The sequence below is a fragment of the Nannospalax galili genome, unplaced genomic scaffold, assembly GCF_000622305.1.
Source record: "Nannospalax galili isolate Female #2095 unplaced genomic scaffold, S.galili_v1.0 scaffold1077, whole genome shotgun sequence".
Classification (NCBI taxonomy): Eukaryota; Metazoa; Chordata; class Mammalia; order Rodentia; family Spalacidae; genus Nannospalax; species Nannospalax galili.
This window is the reverse complement of record NW_008340429.1, coordinates 193,392-209,875: the sequence shown is the minus strand read 5'-3', so window position 1 is coordinate 209,875 and position 16,484 is coordinate 193,392. Positions and strand designations below refer to the sequence as shown.

Genomic DNA, 16,484 nt, shown 5'->3' with positions numbered 1-16,484 from the left:
ACTATTGTTCTTTGTGGCGTGTGCAAGACTGCCTCCCTAACTCTCCTCCCCAATCTCACTCTCGTATTCCCTAGATAAGACACAGTATCTGACCCAGGAGTTAGCCATGTTTCAGTTTTGTTTTCAACCAGACTGTGCCATGTAGTTTCTTACTGGTTTTTGATGGAAGGTTATTTACCTACTCCCAGGGAACAAAGATATTTCTAGATGTCACTAAATAGAAGAGGGGATGCTACTGCAATCTACTGGGCAGAGTCCAGGGCTGCAGATGAATACCCCCTACAACACACAGAACAGCCCATACTTACCTGGCTCAAAACATCAATACGAGTAAGCCAGTGCCTAGCTCAACTGCAGGTAAGTCCAACCCTGAGCTCTGCTGCTCATGATCAGTGTGTGCTAAAATCACAGGCTAAACTGTTTCATTCAGACATTTACAGACACAGATCCTATTGGGGAAAGCTGCTCACATGGAAGAAACAAATCCTTTTAAAAAGTGATGGGTCACAGGGTGTGGTGGTGCACACCTTTAATCCCAGCACTCAGGAGGCAGAGGCAGGGGGATCTCTGTGAGTTCAAGGCCAACCTGGTCTATAAAGCTAGTGCCAGGTACGCTGGGGCTATAGGGAGACCCTGGTTCAAAAGGACCGGGGGGGGGGGGGAGTGATGGGTCAAATGAAAAGGGAAAGGCTCTACACAGAAATCTTCAGTGAAGGAAGAAAGAGCAACAGAGAAATACATGGAAATGTCCCCAACAAATGTGAAACAGGCCCAGTCAGTGTTATTTATTATACATGTTGAACATCCTGAGACCCAAGGTCTCCCAGAGTGACTGTTTGGTTCTAGGGTTGTTTTGTTGTTTCATTCTTTTTTGCATCAAACAGGTTCTTCCAAGAACCTGCTCACAAGGAAGACAAAATAGAGAAATCCTCAGTAAAGTGAAACACCCAAAATCTGAAGAACAATGTTAAAAAACTCACCAGATACAAACCACACCAAACACTCATCCCATTTAATTGCCTGTTACATGCTGAGGAGACCAAGAACATTAGGCCCCCAGGCAGCAGTGCTCTGAAAGGCTAGCTCAGGTTCCCTCTTTGTGACAGATCATGCACACATATCCACACACACCATTGACCCAGGCAGAAGTACACATGCATGCACAAGTGGCTAGAGGACCATTGGGTGAGATCGGAGGGGGAGTTGGTCAAGGATATGCCATCATCTGTACACTGGGGACCTAGAGAACCCTTCTGTCACAAGCTCAACAAGAGTCAAAACTGAAACAAAAGCAGAACACAGGAAAGAGGAGGATGCTCAGACAAGAGGTTGGATAGATGAAGAGAGAAAGATGCAGGGGAATTTTGGGGAAGCAGCCTCAAAGAGGGAGGTCTTTCTTTATTGGGAACACAGATGAGCATAGGTCGTGGGACTCCAGTGACACACTGAGGCTGAAGTAATATGCCACAGCATTACCTCTACATCCTGCACCCTCTCCCAATGTAGAGGGAAACCACAGACACCCACCCTCTAGCCCTGCCCATTAACGTTCTTAAGGACTTTCTCCAGTTCCCAAAGAAATGACACCCCTCCTCCCACCTCAACACACACACAAAATTAGGTCCAGTATAGGCCAAAGTTAGGCCAAACAGAGAGCTTCAATAACTCTTCTTGGTGGAACCAAAGCCAGAGAAGCCCATCACAGCTGCCATCTCATCATCATCCTCAAATGTCAAGTCCTCCTCAGCCCTCCTTTTCTTCTCCTTCTGTTTCTCTTTCTTGTATGCTTTAGCCTTTTCCTCCTAGAGGGTGAGGGAGAGAAAATTATTCTGAATTAGTTGACTCCTGAGCCAATATTGCTGAAAGAGATATGTGAGCCTCAAGATTCTTTTCAATCTTTCAGAGAAAGTTACATAAAATCTCAGAGAGTAACATAAAATCTCAAAGGCAGAAAAAAGGCCACAGTAGAGATTAAAGAGTCAAGGGCACGGTGGTGCATGCCATTAATCCCAGCATGTAGGAGGCAGAGGCAGGCAGACCTCTGTGGGTTTAAGGCCAGCCTGGTCCACATTGCAAGTCCTAGGCCAACCAGAGCTACAGGGAGACCCTGTCTCAAAAAGACCAAAAAAAAAAAAAAAAAAAAGTAAAAATAAAAAGATTAAAGAGTCAAAAGGTCAGCAGGAGAGCACTCATCTAGCATGCATGAGACCATCAGACTGATTCCCACCACTACAGGGGGCAAATATGAAGAAAAAAATATACAGGGTGGGGTGAGAGATACAGAAGTTTACTAAACCTCTGGAGTTCTCAATCATATACCGCAGTTCATCACTAGTTCTAACCAGTCAACATCCTGGGGCATGGAGCATATATTAAGAAGTGTTCTGAGTTCTTTGTATATATTATCCTAAGATCTCTAACACAGAGATTGAGGCCCACTGAGGTTACGTAACTTGCCCAAATTTTATGGAAATAAATAGAATTCTGACTCTGTAGCTTGAATCCACAGGTCAACTGGAAACCAAGTATATTTAGTAAATCCCTCTTGTAGTTTAAAAATGGAAAAAAAGAAGTCTGGGGAAAGGTATGCATGCTTATGTGGGGTAGAAGGTCAATGGGAAGTCTCTGTACCCTCTTCATTTGCTATGAACTTAAAACTGCTCTGAAAAGAAACAAACAAACAAAAAAATCAGACTTGTCTTTGAAAAAAAAAATTAAATGAGCCAGGTGTGGTGGCACACATCTTTAATCCCAGCACTCAGGAGGCAGAGGCAGGCCGATCTCTGTGAGCCAGCCTGGTCTACATAGTGAGTTCCAGGCCAGCTGGGGCTACAAGGGAAATCCTGTCTCAAATGGAAAAAAAAAAAAAAAATTAAGAATAATTGCCCTAAACAATATGGTCCAAAAAGCCAAGGAGAGAAGGCTAGGTCTTGAACCATTTCTTTCATCCCATAAGAGTCTCAAACAACGATGAAAAATGATGTCTCCTAGAACACAGAAAGCCAGGAACAAGACTGGAAGTAGGGGAGTGAGATTAAGAGGGTGGTCACCCTTCCACAAGGCAAAATCTTATTCACAAGATCAATACAAAGCTGGGAGTAGGATTAGGAGAGCCTCACCTCCTCTCTGAGCTCCTTCATCCTTTCCTCAAAATCATAATCTTTCTGTTTCTCTTCCATCTTCTTCTTGTTGACTTCAAAACGTTTCTTTACCTGATCCAAAGTGGAACGTTCCACACGCATAGACATACCCAGGTTTCGCTGATCTGGGCAAAGTTAACAGTGAAGAAAGCAGGTCATTACATCCTCAGGCCCTCAGAAAAGTCTGGTCTCGACTTTTTTTTTCCCCCTCTCTCTTTTCATAAAATATAAAACAAAAATAACTGGCTAAAAGCAGCCCTTGGCCTCACCTGTTCTCAAAAGCAACAGTCCTAGATAACAAGAAGTAGGTGACTTTAAACTGCATTTACCAAACAGAACACCACTCAGGACAGCCAACATCCTCCTCTGGCCTCTGTGCTCGTGCACAGGCACATACAGACACAGCCACCCTACGGACAGGGATACACCACACGCGCATGCACACACACACAGAGAAAGGACCCAAGAAAACCATTCTACCACCGTTCCCTCAACCAGATCTCTAAAACCCAGTCCCAGCTCCCGTCATAAACTACCTCCAAGCCTTACGTTTCTTTCCATTAATGTGATCCAGGAAATTGATGGAATCCTTCACCACACAGTCGCAGACATTACAGTAATATCTGACAAATGGGAAGAAACAGCACATGGGTCAATCTGGTTTTACTGTTTTCAATGAAGAAATCTGTTCTGTTTATTAAGATAGGGTCTCACTATCCCAGCCTGAGTGCTGGGAGGATTGCAGGTATGCCACATGACCAGCACTTTAAAAAAAAAAAAATCTTATCTTTCTTCTTTAAAAAAAAAAACCAAAAAAACATGATCTCACTCTGTAACCCAGGCAGGCCTCAAACTTACAGCTATCCTTCTGCTTCAGCCTCCCAAGTGCTGGTATTACCAGCATGAGCTACCCCACCTGGCTCCCATCTTTTTAGGTCTTAAGGCTTCATTTTCGTAAAGTCTTACCTCTTGAGAGAAAGTGTTAGTCACCCTCCAAGGCAGCCCTGCCATTGTAGTAGTCCCACCCTACGTAGCCTCCTCCAAACCTGTACCAGTGTTCCATGTGACCAACAGAACATGTCAAAATAAATGCTATATCACTTACTTCTAAGATTAGACCATTCCTAAAAAGTGGCTTCTATCTTTGTGTGGACTACTTACTCTGAGGAAGCTAGTTATTTTATTGTGAACAACCCCACACAGAGCAGCCCACTGGAACAGGATTTTTAAGCCTCCAAACCACAGGCATGTGAAAGAGCTTAGAAGCAGATCTTCCAACTTTCTTTAAGCCTAAGTAAATACAAACCCAGTAAACTCCATAACTGCAGCTTCAGGAGATTCTGACCCAGAACCACCAAGGCAAACTCCCCAATTCCATACCCACAGAAACTATGAGCTACTTGTTATTTTATGCTGCTAAACTTTTAATTTGCTAATTTATACAGAAAAGGAAAACTAACACAGAGAGGAATCACAACAGTGAGTTTACTTAACAGCTCACAGAAATGTCACTAATTGCTATTTGTGTGGCTCTCCAGCTAGAAATTGTAACCTGACAGACTTGAAGGAGTGGAAGCAAAGGGTGACATGCTCTGGTGGAACCCTTCTTCCTATAGTTACAGCCTTGGTCTTGTCAGAAGGTACACAATCATAACTACTGCAGTCTTTGAGGCTAGCCCAGAACCTCGATTTCTCCACTGACAGCTCCTCTGCTCCATTCCAGCATCACCTAATTTCTCCCCTAGAAATAAACCAAGTACCTTCATTTCCTCTGACAAAACATATGATCTGTTTTATGATAATAAGGAAGTAGTTAGACTACTAAGAAGAGCCCACAGAACAACCCCTCTTAGAAATACTACTGTAGTGACTTCAGACAGTGGGGGACAAAGAAAAACAAATACAAGAATGGAATTATAGGCAATAAATAAGGTTGTCATCCTTGGGCCTGGGATTCTCCTCAACACTTCCTAAAACCAATAATTTATTAGGCCACTCTGAGCTTTAGAGAAAGACACAACACTACTCACCCTCCCATTTCCGACTGTGGGGTGGTCTTGGTAATGACAATTGTCTTCCCAAGCTTGGATTCCAAGTCCACTTTGTAATCTCTGTGCCGGAGAAGCTCCCGCTTGACTGGCTGCACTGGTTTTCCTGAAACATAATAGGAAAGAAACCCCTTAATATTACAGTTCCTCAGCTGGAAAGGAAAAGAAATGCATGAAGCCCAAATTCAGATGATTACTCTCATTCATTTTTGGATTCCTCAAAGAAACAAAATAGGTACTTCAAACAGCAGCCAGCAGCATTCCCCAACTCTTCACAGCTTTCCTTCACTTTAAAACCAGCAAATCTAAACACAATGTTTCCTATTCATTGACTGAGAAGTTCTGAATTTTTGCTAGAAGCAACTCTATCAAAAGAGAAGTACAGATACTCAATCACATAATGTGCAGTAACGCTTTCAATGCAGACACCCTGAACATAACACAAAAAAGAACTTTATAGACACTGGGTCAAATTTTTAAAGAAGACCAATGTTCTATTTGCTTTTTGTTACTGTGACAGATAACTGACCAAAAGCAACAGGGGAGGAAAGGGTTTGTCTCACACTTCCAGGTGGCGAGTCAGGGAAGGAACTGGGGCAGAAACTCAAGTAGGAACCATGAGGAATGCTGCCTACTGGCTTGCTCTCTGCTAGCTTTCTCATATAGCCCGGATTGCCTACCTAGGGATGGTACTGCCCACAGTGAGCTGGATCCTCCTACATCAATCACCAATCAACACAATGCCCCACAGATATGCCCATAGGTCAATTTGATGGAGGAAACTCTTCAATTGCGGTTCCCTTTTCCTAGGTAACTCTAGGGTATGTCAAATTGACAATAAAAACTAACCAAAGCAACCAATATTTAGTAAATGGCTGCTTGCAGTAAATAACTAGGACTAGGGATATGGCTCACTTGGTAGAGTGCTTGCTTAGATTATACAAAGACCTAAGTTTGATCCCTAGCACTGGGTGTTCGTAGTTCATGTCTGTAATTCCAGCAGTCCAGAGGTACAGGCAAGAGGATCAGAAGTTCAAAGCCATCCTCGATCACTTAGTAAGTCTGAGGCTAACCTAGGATACATGAGACTCTGTCAAAGTAAAACAAAACAGAAAACTAAAAGGGTTAGTGTATACAAGGTTTATGAGGGTTTAGAGTACAGTAAGAATTTAAGGAGGCTAGAGAGATGGCTCAGTGGTTAAAAGCACTGCCTGCTCTTGCAGTAGACCCTGGTTAGGTTCCCAACATCCACAGAGTGGCTAAAAACTGTCTGTAACTCCAGTTCCAAGGGATCCAAACAATCTCTTCTTGGGCATTTACAGATGGGTGCACTTACATGCAAAACACATGTACACATAAAATAAAAATAATAAATCAAAAGAAAAAAGAATATAAGTTGGAAAACAGGTACAAAACTACATCTTTTTGTAACTTGGACTCTAGGAAAGGACCATCTCCAAGTCCCTGACACCATAAGGGACAAAAAAACTACACTGCTGCCAGGGCGGTGGCAGTCGCCTTTAATCCCAGCCCTCCAGAGGCAGGCGGATCTCTGCAAGGTCGAGGCCAGCTTAGTCTACATAGGGAATTCCAGGCCAGCTGGGGGCTACAGGGACACCCTGTCTCAAAAGCCTACACTGCTGATCACTAGATGAAAAAATCCTTGTACTTATCACTGCTTTTCCAACACTTTGAGAGGGTTTTAACCTGGCCAAGAATTTTTCTCGCCATCAAATTTCAGTGGATAGAAGGCATGGTCTTTAGCGGCAATGCTCAGCGGCAATATAGTCCACTTAGCTTCTGTGGATTGGAATTGTGTTGGAATCACTATGATGTATTCCAGCCTCCTCTCTGTGTACTTCAGGAAAGTACTGGAAGAAGCAAAAGGGGAGCGAAGAAGCAGAGGGTAACAGTTGAAGAGCACCTCAAAACCACCTCGACTCACCACCTCTCCTCTCATTTTCCACAGGGAGGCGCACCCGAGATGACAGCAGGCAGGACAGCGTCCTTCACCCTCCCACCCACTCTTGAGCCACCGCACCGGCCTCCACGATCCCTCATCCCTGATGAAGCGAGCACCCACCATCCTTCTTCTCTCTCTCTTCCGTGAGCCTCTTCTCGGCGAGCTTCTCGTATTCATCTTTGTCCCACTTTCGGCGAAAGTCCAAGTTTTTTGTCTGTAGGGGGAAAAAGTGCTCAAGGTCCGTCGCTGTGTCCAGTCCCAGGAGAGACTAAGGAATCGCCTAACTGCCGCCCGGGCACCCCGGGACCTCTCCGGAACGAAGCCTTCCTGGACCTCCCCGGAGGCTAGGCGGGCTCCGGACTCCAACCCGAGAGACTTCCGAGATTCCAGTCCCTGCGCCACAGCCCCACGGAGCAGTTCTCAAACCCAGACCCAGGGGTCGCGAAGGGGTGTCAGGAAGTCAGTCGGGTACCGGAGCCTGTCCCTATTCGGCGCGAAGAAAGCACCCGCCACCCCTCAAACCTCCTCACACCAACACCTACCCCGCTGCCGGACGCCATCTTCACAGCGAAGCGAATGGGACGCTGGAAAATGCCGTAAACAGCGTCCTGGAGCCGTATGGCAAGACCACCCTCCAATCAGGCTGGAGTCTCGTATTCTAACCGCGCTAAGGACTGGAGAGATTCTAAGGCAGGCTTGTTGGCCCCTCCTCCGCGCCAACGAGATGACGCAGGCGCAACAGGAGTATGAAGCAACACGGAAGTAAGGGCGCCTGCAAACGTTTTTCTCACGGGCTACCAAAACAAACCCGGGAGAGTTAGTTCAACTAGTCTTTAAGACAAAGGCCCTGAGGTTAGGCAGCAGTGCACAGTGATCTAATCAACTTTACTTACATTGCCAGGATTCCTAAACTTCTTTGAGACAGGGTCTCATGTATCCCAGGTTGGACCCTTAACTAGCTATATAGCGGAGGCTAGCCTTGAACTTCTGATTTCTCCTGGATCCATCTCCCAAGTGCTAAGATAATCGGCATCTCCCCCCACGCCCTTTTATACTGTGCAGGCATACTAGGGAAGTACTCCGCCAATTGAGCTACATCCCCTGCCTAGTTAAGTCTTATTTTAAAAGGTAAAACAGAGCCGAGGGTAGTGATTAACACCTTTAATCTCAGCATTCAGGAGGCAGAGGCAGGCGGGTCTCTCTGAGATCGAAGCCAACCTGGTCTACATATCGAGTTCCAAAGCCTTTTTCAAAAAAGCTAAAATGCTATCAGGGGTTCTGGATGCCCCGTTCATCAGCATGCACTACAAATGTAAATTAATCTATACCCTTCCAAAAGCACTTATAACATTTGGGCTCTTTTTCCCTGAAACAGTGATACTACTCTGGTTAAACTCATTTTGCCCTCTTCTGGAGAACATGTATAGACATTCAATCTGTAGGGAACAACTTAATCCTGACGCCACCATCAACCAACACCCTAGAATGAAGCATTCTGGCAAATGGTCTACTTTATGTTGGGTTGGGTGTGGCAGTGTTGAGACAGAGTCTCATGTAGCCCAGGTTGCAACGCAACAGAGGATAAATGAAATCTTGACCCTCCTGCTTCCAACTTCCAAGTGCTAGGATTTCAAGTGGGTTTGGTTTGGTTTTTAAGAGGGTCTCACATAAACCCAAAGTTGAATATGAATTTCTGATCCTCCTGCTTCCATCTCCCAAAATCTAAGCAATCACACCAGGTCCCTATCCCTGTTTGTGTACATTTATTTTGTGTGCGCACACATGTGCAAGCACCACAGCAAGCATGTGGAAGCCAGAGAACAACCCAAGGGAGTCAGTTTTCTGCTGCAATGTGAGCCCCAGAGATAAAACCTAGGTCACCAGGTTTGGTGGCAAGTGCCCCCACCAGCTGAGCCATTTCACTGACCCTATGTTGATTTTTTAGCAACATGACTATCTCCAAGTTGGTAGGGAGTAGGGAAAGGAGGAATTCTAGCTGTTCCCTTCACTGAATACAAAAGTATCACTACAGGAAGGTTACTCATAGCTCATAGTCTTCCCCAGTGTACATTCACATATTTTCTATGGTTTATGCAAACTAATCCCTTGGTAACAAATCACTCAAACTATTACTTTTTAAAAATATTTTTATTTTATGTGTATGAGTGTATTGCCTGCATGTAGGCAAGTGCACCCGTGTCCTGCAATGCCCATGGAGGACAGAAGAGGCTGTCAGATCCCCTGGAACTGGAGTTATGGACAATTGTTAGCTGCCATGTGGGTGCTGGGATTCGAACCCAGGTCTTCTGCAAGAACAACCAGTGTTCTTAACCACTGAACCATCTCCAGCCCCACTATTACACTTTTTTTTTTTTTTTTGGTCTTTTTGAGACAGGGTCTCTCTGTAGCCCCAGCTGTCCTGGAACTATGTAGACCAGGCTGGCCTTGAACTCACAGAGATCCACCTTCCTCTGCCTCCTGAGTGCCTGGATTAAAGGTGTGTGCTAAAAAAATAATTGTTTTATTTTTTAAGCATATGTATGGGTATATGTACTTAGTGCAGGTGCCTCAGGAGGCTAAAAGACAGTTTTGGAACCCCTGGAGCTGGAGTTACAAAGTAGCTGTGACCTACCCAACATAGGTGTTGGGAACTGAACTCAGGTCCTCTGCAAAAGCAATATGCACTTTTAATCACTGAGTCATCTCTCCAGCCCACTTCTTTTATTAAACATATTAAATAACCATTTCTAGAACATCCTCCATGGCAGGGGATGGAATAATCAGAGAAGTGACTATGGGCAAGGTGGGTGGTCTCCAAAATATCAAAAGATCAGATTTCCAACATGTCATCTATTAAGTTCAATATTCACAATTACTGAATAGCCCTACCTTTCGACTGTTAACTGGGAAAATCAACAGGGGCACTGCCAGGCTCTTGGGACAGCATCTCTACCCACTGTCCATTCTTAGTATCTTTTGACTTTTTTTTTTCTATGCTCTTTTTCTTGGTATCTTCTGAATGCTCCATGGATAGGCCATAGTCTGATGTAGACAAATTCTCTAGAATCTGTTCCCAAAGTTATAGTAGAAAGTTAAGTGACTGTCTAGCTTCTAATTTCAATGATTCCAAATCCTTAGCCTTAGCTCCCAGTAACCATCTGTACATCTCTTGACAGAATTCAGAGGCACTTCAGATCTGCCTTTGCAGCTTGCACATGCCTTTCACATGCCAGCCATCTACACTCAGGCAGAGTAGCTGTTAATATTAGCCCACGAGTCCTCAGGGCCTTCTATCGTTCTGAATCCAGGGTCTTCTATAGTTCTGAATCCAGGAAGGACAGAGGAAGCAGAAGGCACTTGTCATCCATGCTGGCCAGCTGAATAAAGTCCACCAGAACCCTGTTCTAGACGAAAACCTTTCTTGAAAGGAAAGGAGATGGCAATCAGGCAATGATCAAGACTCAGACAGTCGCTTCTGAACTTCAGCCACAAGATTTTCTCGCTTGATGATCACCTAAAACATAAGAGAACCCTTATGTGACAAACTAGAAAGTGCTGCTAGTGCGGTAGCCTGTTTTTCCAGATTCACTCTACTCTGCATCTGTTTGATTTCTACAAGTAGAAGGTAGTGGAGGCGTTAAGCTGACCTGGAGACTATATACTCGTAAGACTAAGGAGCTCCAAATACATGATCCCTATTTGTTGATTATTCCCAAAACAAGTCAAATCTTATTTGTCCTCCTGTCCACACAGCCAATACAATGGCTGATGAAGGTGAGTCATCATTCATTTTTATTATTATCCTGAAGGTATTTCCTGGACCATGGAGATGGTTCAGCAGATAAAGGTATTTGGTGCCAAGCCTGATGACCTGAGTTCAACTTCTGATACCTACATAGCAGAAGGAGAATACTGACTCCTGCAAGTTGTCCTACGACATACACACTCATGCTATGGCATATGTGTGCCCACATACACACACACACAGAGACACAAAAACTAAATGTAATTTTTTTTTTTTTTTTGGTCTTTTTGAGATAGAGTCTCCCTGTAGCCCCAGCTGTCCTGGAACTCATTATGTAGATCAGGCTGGCCTTGAACTCACAGAGATCCACCTGCCTTTGCCTCCTGAGTGCTGGGATTGAAGGTGTGCACCACCACACCCAGCGAGAACACATCTTTTAAAAATATTTTGTTTTATTTTATGTGTATAAGTGCATTGCCTGCATGTATGTAATGTACCCGTGTCGTGCAATGCCTGAGGAGGTCAGAAAAGTGTGTCAGAATCCCTGGAACTGGAGTTAGGTAGGACAGTTGTTAACCATCATGTGGGTGCTGAGATCCAAACCTGGGTCCTCTGTAAGAGCAGCCAGTGCTCTTAACCACTGAGCCATCTTTCCAGCCCCTAAGAGAGAACACATCTCTTATAAGAATTGAAGAGCTGGGGCTGGAGAGATGGCTCCAACACGGGCAGCTCATACAGAGGACCTGGGTTCAAGTCCCAGCACTCACATGGTGGCTGATAACTGCCCATAACTCCAGTTCCAGGGGAATTCAGTGCCTTCTTCTGACCTCCATGGGCATTGCACAACATGAGTGTACTTACACAAATGCAAATAATACATTCATACACATAAAATAAAAATAAATAAATAAATTTTTAAAGTCGGGGGACATTTGGTCCCTTAGTTCTGCCAGCTCTCACTTACTTCTTCTCTGCTGGCCACTGAACGGAGCTTGATGACACCTTCATTCTGTTCTTGCTCACCAATAATGACCATCAAAGGAATGCCTGTGTTCTCACAAAAGTGTAGCTGGGCTAATAATTTAGGGTTGTTCTTATATAGCATCTCTGCCTGAAAAGGATAAAAATAGAGAAGAAGACTTAAAGTGACCACAGCACACAATCTCCAAGAACATGTAAGGAAGTCAGAAATAAGCAGCTAGCCTTCCAGTGGTAAGCTAAAAAGGTCTTGAGTTCCAGCCTAGGCAGAAGGTAGAAATGAGCTATGTTCATCATTTTTGTATATACCTAGGTGGCTCAGATATCAGCACCACCATACCTTGATACCAGCATCCCAAAGCTCTGCAATTATCTTCAACCGTTCTCGAAGAAAATCCTTCTGGGGTGTGGCCACAAACACTTCAGTCTCTGTGGTTCTTAGCTTCTCACCTAAAGTCTGATAAAACAACAGAGAAAGAAGTAAAAATAGGCATGGTGGCACTCATGCCTGTAATCCCAGTACTCAGGATGCTGAAGCAGGAAGAGTAAATTTGAGGACTGCCTGGACCAGAAAGAAATCTTATCTCAGAAAGCTTAAACAAACAAAGAACAGTAACGAAAACAAAACGAAACAAAAAAAAACCTCAAAATTTTTCTTTACCCTAGCAATTCCAAAAATAACATGATCATAAGTGCGTAAAAAAAAAAAAAAAAAAAAAAAAAAAAAAAAAAAAAAAAAAGCCCAACCACACCTCAAGAAATTGGTTATTAGCTTACAGACCCACTTCATCTTTGCCTAGAACCTACCTTCATCTTCTGCTCCACAATGTAGAAGATTCGCTCTACTCCAATGCTCAACCCCACACAAGGCACCTTGTGGCCCTTGGGATCAAACTGGGCTACCAGTCCATCATAGCGCCCACCAGCAGCCACACTGCCCACATTCAGAGGCTCCTCCCCAGCCTGAGCTGGGTCCTGTAGCAGCACCGCTTCATAGATAACCCCTGTATAATAGTCTAGGCCCCGAGCCAGACTTAGGTCAAAGGAGATCTGTAGGGAACAGGCCACAGTCACTCTCAGACCAGACTCTGAGAACCCTACAGCTCACAGGTTGTCCACTCCCAACTCCACTTACCTTTTCAGCAATTCCAAATAAAGAAAGGTATTCAAAGAGCAGCTTCAAGTCCTCCAGGCCCTCCATGGCCAGCTTGTTCTGGGACAGTCTGGGATCCTGGAACATCTGCTCTACCAGGGATATCCCTCCTGGGGAGAAAAGTCGGGTAAAAATCTGTGCTATTTACCAAGATGTTTTCATCCCAATTTATCTCTTAACATGCTCTAGCTAGTCTTCCTCATTTTCTTTAAAAAGACCATGAACCTGGTCTCATATGGCCAGACCCTCCTCTTCTGCTTCTTCTTTTACCAGCTATAGACACAAAATAGTTACAACAAACAAAAGAGAAACTTAATTTAAACCAGACTCTAGAGCTGATTTAGAGGTAGAAGCTGAACCTGTGTCACCCTCAGCCTGGTTCTATCACAGCTCTGAAAACCCTGGTTCTTACCGTGACACTGGACATAGTCCCCAATTTGATCAGCCACCTCAGGGGCCAGGCCTTTCTTTGTCACCATCTCATGTCTCACATCTTCCCAAGACATCTGCGTAGATACCCACACATTAGCTCAGCCCCAAATCCTTCTTTCTCTAACTGGAACTGGACATCTCACTTTCATTTGGTATATATGCCTTAAGTAGCTAATAGTGTACTCAGGCAACATTACAAATCCAGCCACGACCCCAAAGAAATGTAGCCAGTTTCTTGGCTAGAAGTCAAAATGTCCTTGGGCCTATTAGCAACATACTCTGTTCCAAGGCTGAAAATGTCAACAGTATTTGGGAGCTTGTATCTAATCCTTAAAAGATTTTTAGGGTTACCTCTTCAGAGGGGGGAATGTTGGAGGGGAGAGAGTGGGCATGGATTTGATCAAAACACCTTATATGCAATTCTCAATAAAGTTTTTGTAAAAATTTTTAAAAAAAGAAAAAAGAAATCCAGCCACAGCCAGCCTTTAATCCCAGCACTTGGGAGGTAGAGGCAAGTGGATCTCTATGGGTTAGGTTCAAGGCCAGCCTGGTCTACATAGAGTTCCAAGCCACCAGGCCTACAAAATGAGACCCTATCTAAAAAAGAAAGAAAAATGCAGCCACAGTATAGCACAATTTAGACTTTGATTCAGAAAGTCTCCTTATTTTTTTCCTCATAAATCAAGCACTTCCAGCCATGGTCTCATTTTTCTCTAATGGCATGGATTAGAAGGCAGGGTAGAAACCCAGACAGGGTATACTAAAGGGTGTTTTCTTTATTACCTTGTCTAGTTTGTCCATTGAGGCACAGGTGGTACGGAACTTGCTTTCAGGAACACCACAGACAGCAAACATCCCATCTACAATTCGCCGATCATTGATCTGTGAATTCAATGTAAGTAACCCATGTGTCCTGTCAATCAATGCCCATTCCCTCCAAACAACGCATGTCTCTAATCTCCTGATTCATAAAAAGTAATCAAAGAAAATTTCTCAGGCCCATTAGACTTCTCCCCCAGTCTTCCCCCTGGCCTCACCTTAATGAGAAAGTCCCCCAGCTGCAATCCACTTAGGATTTCACACATGATCTTCAAACATTCTGCATCAGGGATCATAGGATCAAACTGACCAGCAATGTCAAAGTCCTAGAGAGGGAGGGGGGAGAGGGAAGAAGAATGGGAGAGGGAGAAGAAGAGGAGGAGGGGGGAGGAGGGATGGATCCACTGATCAGTCAATCCATAAGTTAACTATTATTAAACTTTGCTGCTGTTCTAGTCAAGTCACTTACACACTGGCAAAACTCCCTGTAGCGGCCTTGGACTATGGTTGGGCTCTCTCGCCGCCATACTTTTCCAACTTGGTATCGTTTCATCTTTTTCAATTTATTCATGGCCAGATAGCGAGCAAAAGGGACCTCACATAAATAGGTTAAGGAAAATACAACATTCAAAGCTTAAACCCATACCCTCCAGGATGAAAACAAGGACCTTCTCTGGCTTGTTCCTCACTAGCAGTGCTTGGCATTCAATATATATTGAATACTGTCAAATGAAGGCATCTTACTGAAACTGCGAGCTGACCAGAAAATAGAAGAGGCAGAGATAAAAATGACCTAAGAAATTCAGACCTGGGCCATTTCCTCCCATTCAGATCAACCAACTAAATAAAAAACAGTCAAGTTTCAGAATCAAATTTGCCTCTAATTTCAAACCTTTGTTTCTAAAAGCATACACCAAGGACCATACACATTATCTAGGATTCTATTTTTAGGGCGAGCAAGACGGCTCCATAGGTAAAGGTGCTTGCTGCACAAGTCTGGCAACCTGAATCTATCCCCAGAACACCTATAAAGGTGTTAGAAGAGAACTGACTCCAAAAGGTTGTCCTCTGACCTCCACACACATGCACACACACACCATGTACAGATACACATACATATTAAAGATAAATAATTTTCTTCTAAATGCAAGTAAGGATCTCTGGAGCTAGGGTCAGGAATCTATGTTTCTGCAAATTTCCCAAGAGAGTCTCATACACACTGAAGTTAAGTGGCAGGCCCTGATGGCGGAATTGCCTTCTGGGAGAAACCTGTGAAAATACTGCCAAAGTTCCTTTCCTCCCTGTCAGAGAAACTGCTCTAGATGTGGGAAGAAAAAGGTCAGGATCCAGCACTCAGAAGGATACAGTAAGGTCATAGCGGAGGGATAGCAGCTCTCCACCTTGATCCTTCAAATCATACATGAGCCCAATGTTGTCCTCATACTTTTCAGTAAGCATTTCCTGCAAGAGTCAGACAAAAAGAGCCACAATTCAAAAGACTGATTACAGAAAAGCTCCTTGGGACATTGAAAGCAGGTAAGACATGTGGTTCTAGGCACCGTTCTCTCCTTGCCTTTAGCTCAATTGCTGGGGTATCCAACCCCTTTGCTCCATGACGTTTAAAGCAGCTGACAATCTTAGCAAGAATTTTCTCTCTCACAACCATCTGTTGAGGACTAAGATCTCTGGTGCCCTGGAAAACAAAGGCAGCCACAATATAAAAGTAAAAATTAAGACCATTTAAGGCTAAAAGTTTAAGCTGCATATATAAAGTTGAGATTAAAATGAGAATTCTGAGCTTACCTAGAATTTTATGAATTTGTAAAACAAACAAATAAACAGATTTTGTTTACATGAGTATTAAAAGGGCTCAGAGAGACAAGAAAAACAGAGGTCAGTCCTCCCAGGCACTCCAATAGAAAAGGAAAGTAAAAGGCATTACCTTTGGAACCTTGATGATAAAATTCGGTTTCTTCTGATGTGGTTTCAATTGAGATGTTAACACTGCCTCTGCAACCTGGCAGAAAAAGGAATATGAGATGTGGCTTTTCTGCCACTGCCCAGATCTGTGACATCTTTGACCCTGTGGACCATCAGCCTGAAAAGAGCCTTGATCCAAGAGGACTCCTGAACACCATTTTATCTATCCTGGCTCCTTTCACCCTCAAAAATTCATGTTGTATTATGTACTCTATATACTATATAT

At 43.9% G+C, this 16,484-nt stretch overlaps 2 protein-coding genes across 2 annotated transcripts in view; both read right to left on the bottom strand.

The window, feature by feature from the left end:
- Positions 1-763: 763 nt before the first annotated feature.
- On the bottom strand, positions 764-7,837 carry Zmat2 (zinc finger matrin-type 2). The gene is made up of 6 exons (XM_008835485.3): positions 7,694-7,837; positions 7,272-7,365; positions 5,171-5,294; positions 3,690-3,763; positions 3,120-3,265; positions 764-1,802 (listed from the first exon to the last, which is right to left on the bottom strand). The coding sequence occupies exons 1-6, from the start codon at positions 7,709-7,711 to the stop codon at positions 1,659-1,661; spliced, it is 600 nt and encodes a 199-aa protein (XP_008833707.1). The 5' UTR covers positions 7,712-7,837; the 3' UTR covers positions 764-1,658.
- A 2,013-nt stretch (positions 7,838-9,850) lies between these two features.
- Hars2 (histidyl-tRNA synthetase 2, mitochondrial) overlaps positions 9,851-16,484 on the bottom strand; it is a 9,711-nt gene continuing 3,077 nt past the window's right edge. Inside the window, exons 2-13 of the mRNA XM_008835484.3 lie at positions 16,221-16,295; positions 15,852-15,971; positions 15,644-15,739; positions 14,748-14,873; positions 14,497-14,604; positions 14,243-14,341; positions 13,440-13,533; positions 13,010-13,137; positions 12,682-12,924; positions 12,215-12,331; positions 11,861-12,007; positions 9,851-10,665 (exon numbers count right to left, since the gene is read on the bottom strand). Of these exons, the coding sequence (XP_008833706.1) occupies positions 10,606-10,665; positions 11,861-12,007; positions 12,215-12,331; positions 12,682-12,924; positions 13,010-13,137; positions 13,440-13,533; positions 14,243-14,341; positions 14,497-14,604; positions 14,748-14,873; positions 15,644-15,739; positions 15,852-15,971; positions 16,221-16,295 (1,413 nt within the window). The 3' untranslated portion in view covers positions 9,851-10,605. The remainder of the gene's footprint in view (positions 10,666-11,860; positions 12,008-12,214; positions 12,332-12,681; positions 12,925-13,009; positions 13,138-13,439; positions 13,534-14,242; positions 14,342-14,496; positions 14,605-14,747; positions 14,874-15,643; positions 15,740-15,851; positions 15,972-16,220; positions 16,296-16,484) is intronic.

Excerpts from the sequence above, each read along its gene's own strand:
- Zmat2 (XM_008835485.3), bottom strand. Across the intron at positions 5,295-7,271 it reads AGAGAGAGAGAAGAAGGATG|GAAAACCAGTGCAGCCAGTC; the intron begins GTGGGTGCTCGC and ends ATTATGTTTCAG. Across the intron at positions 3,266-3,689 it reads TCACATTAATGGAAAGAAAC|ATCAGCGAAACCTGGGTATG; the intron begins GTAAGGCTTGGA and ends AACTTTGCCCAG.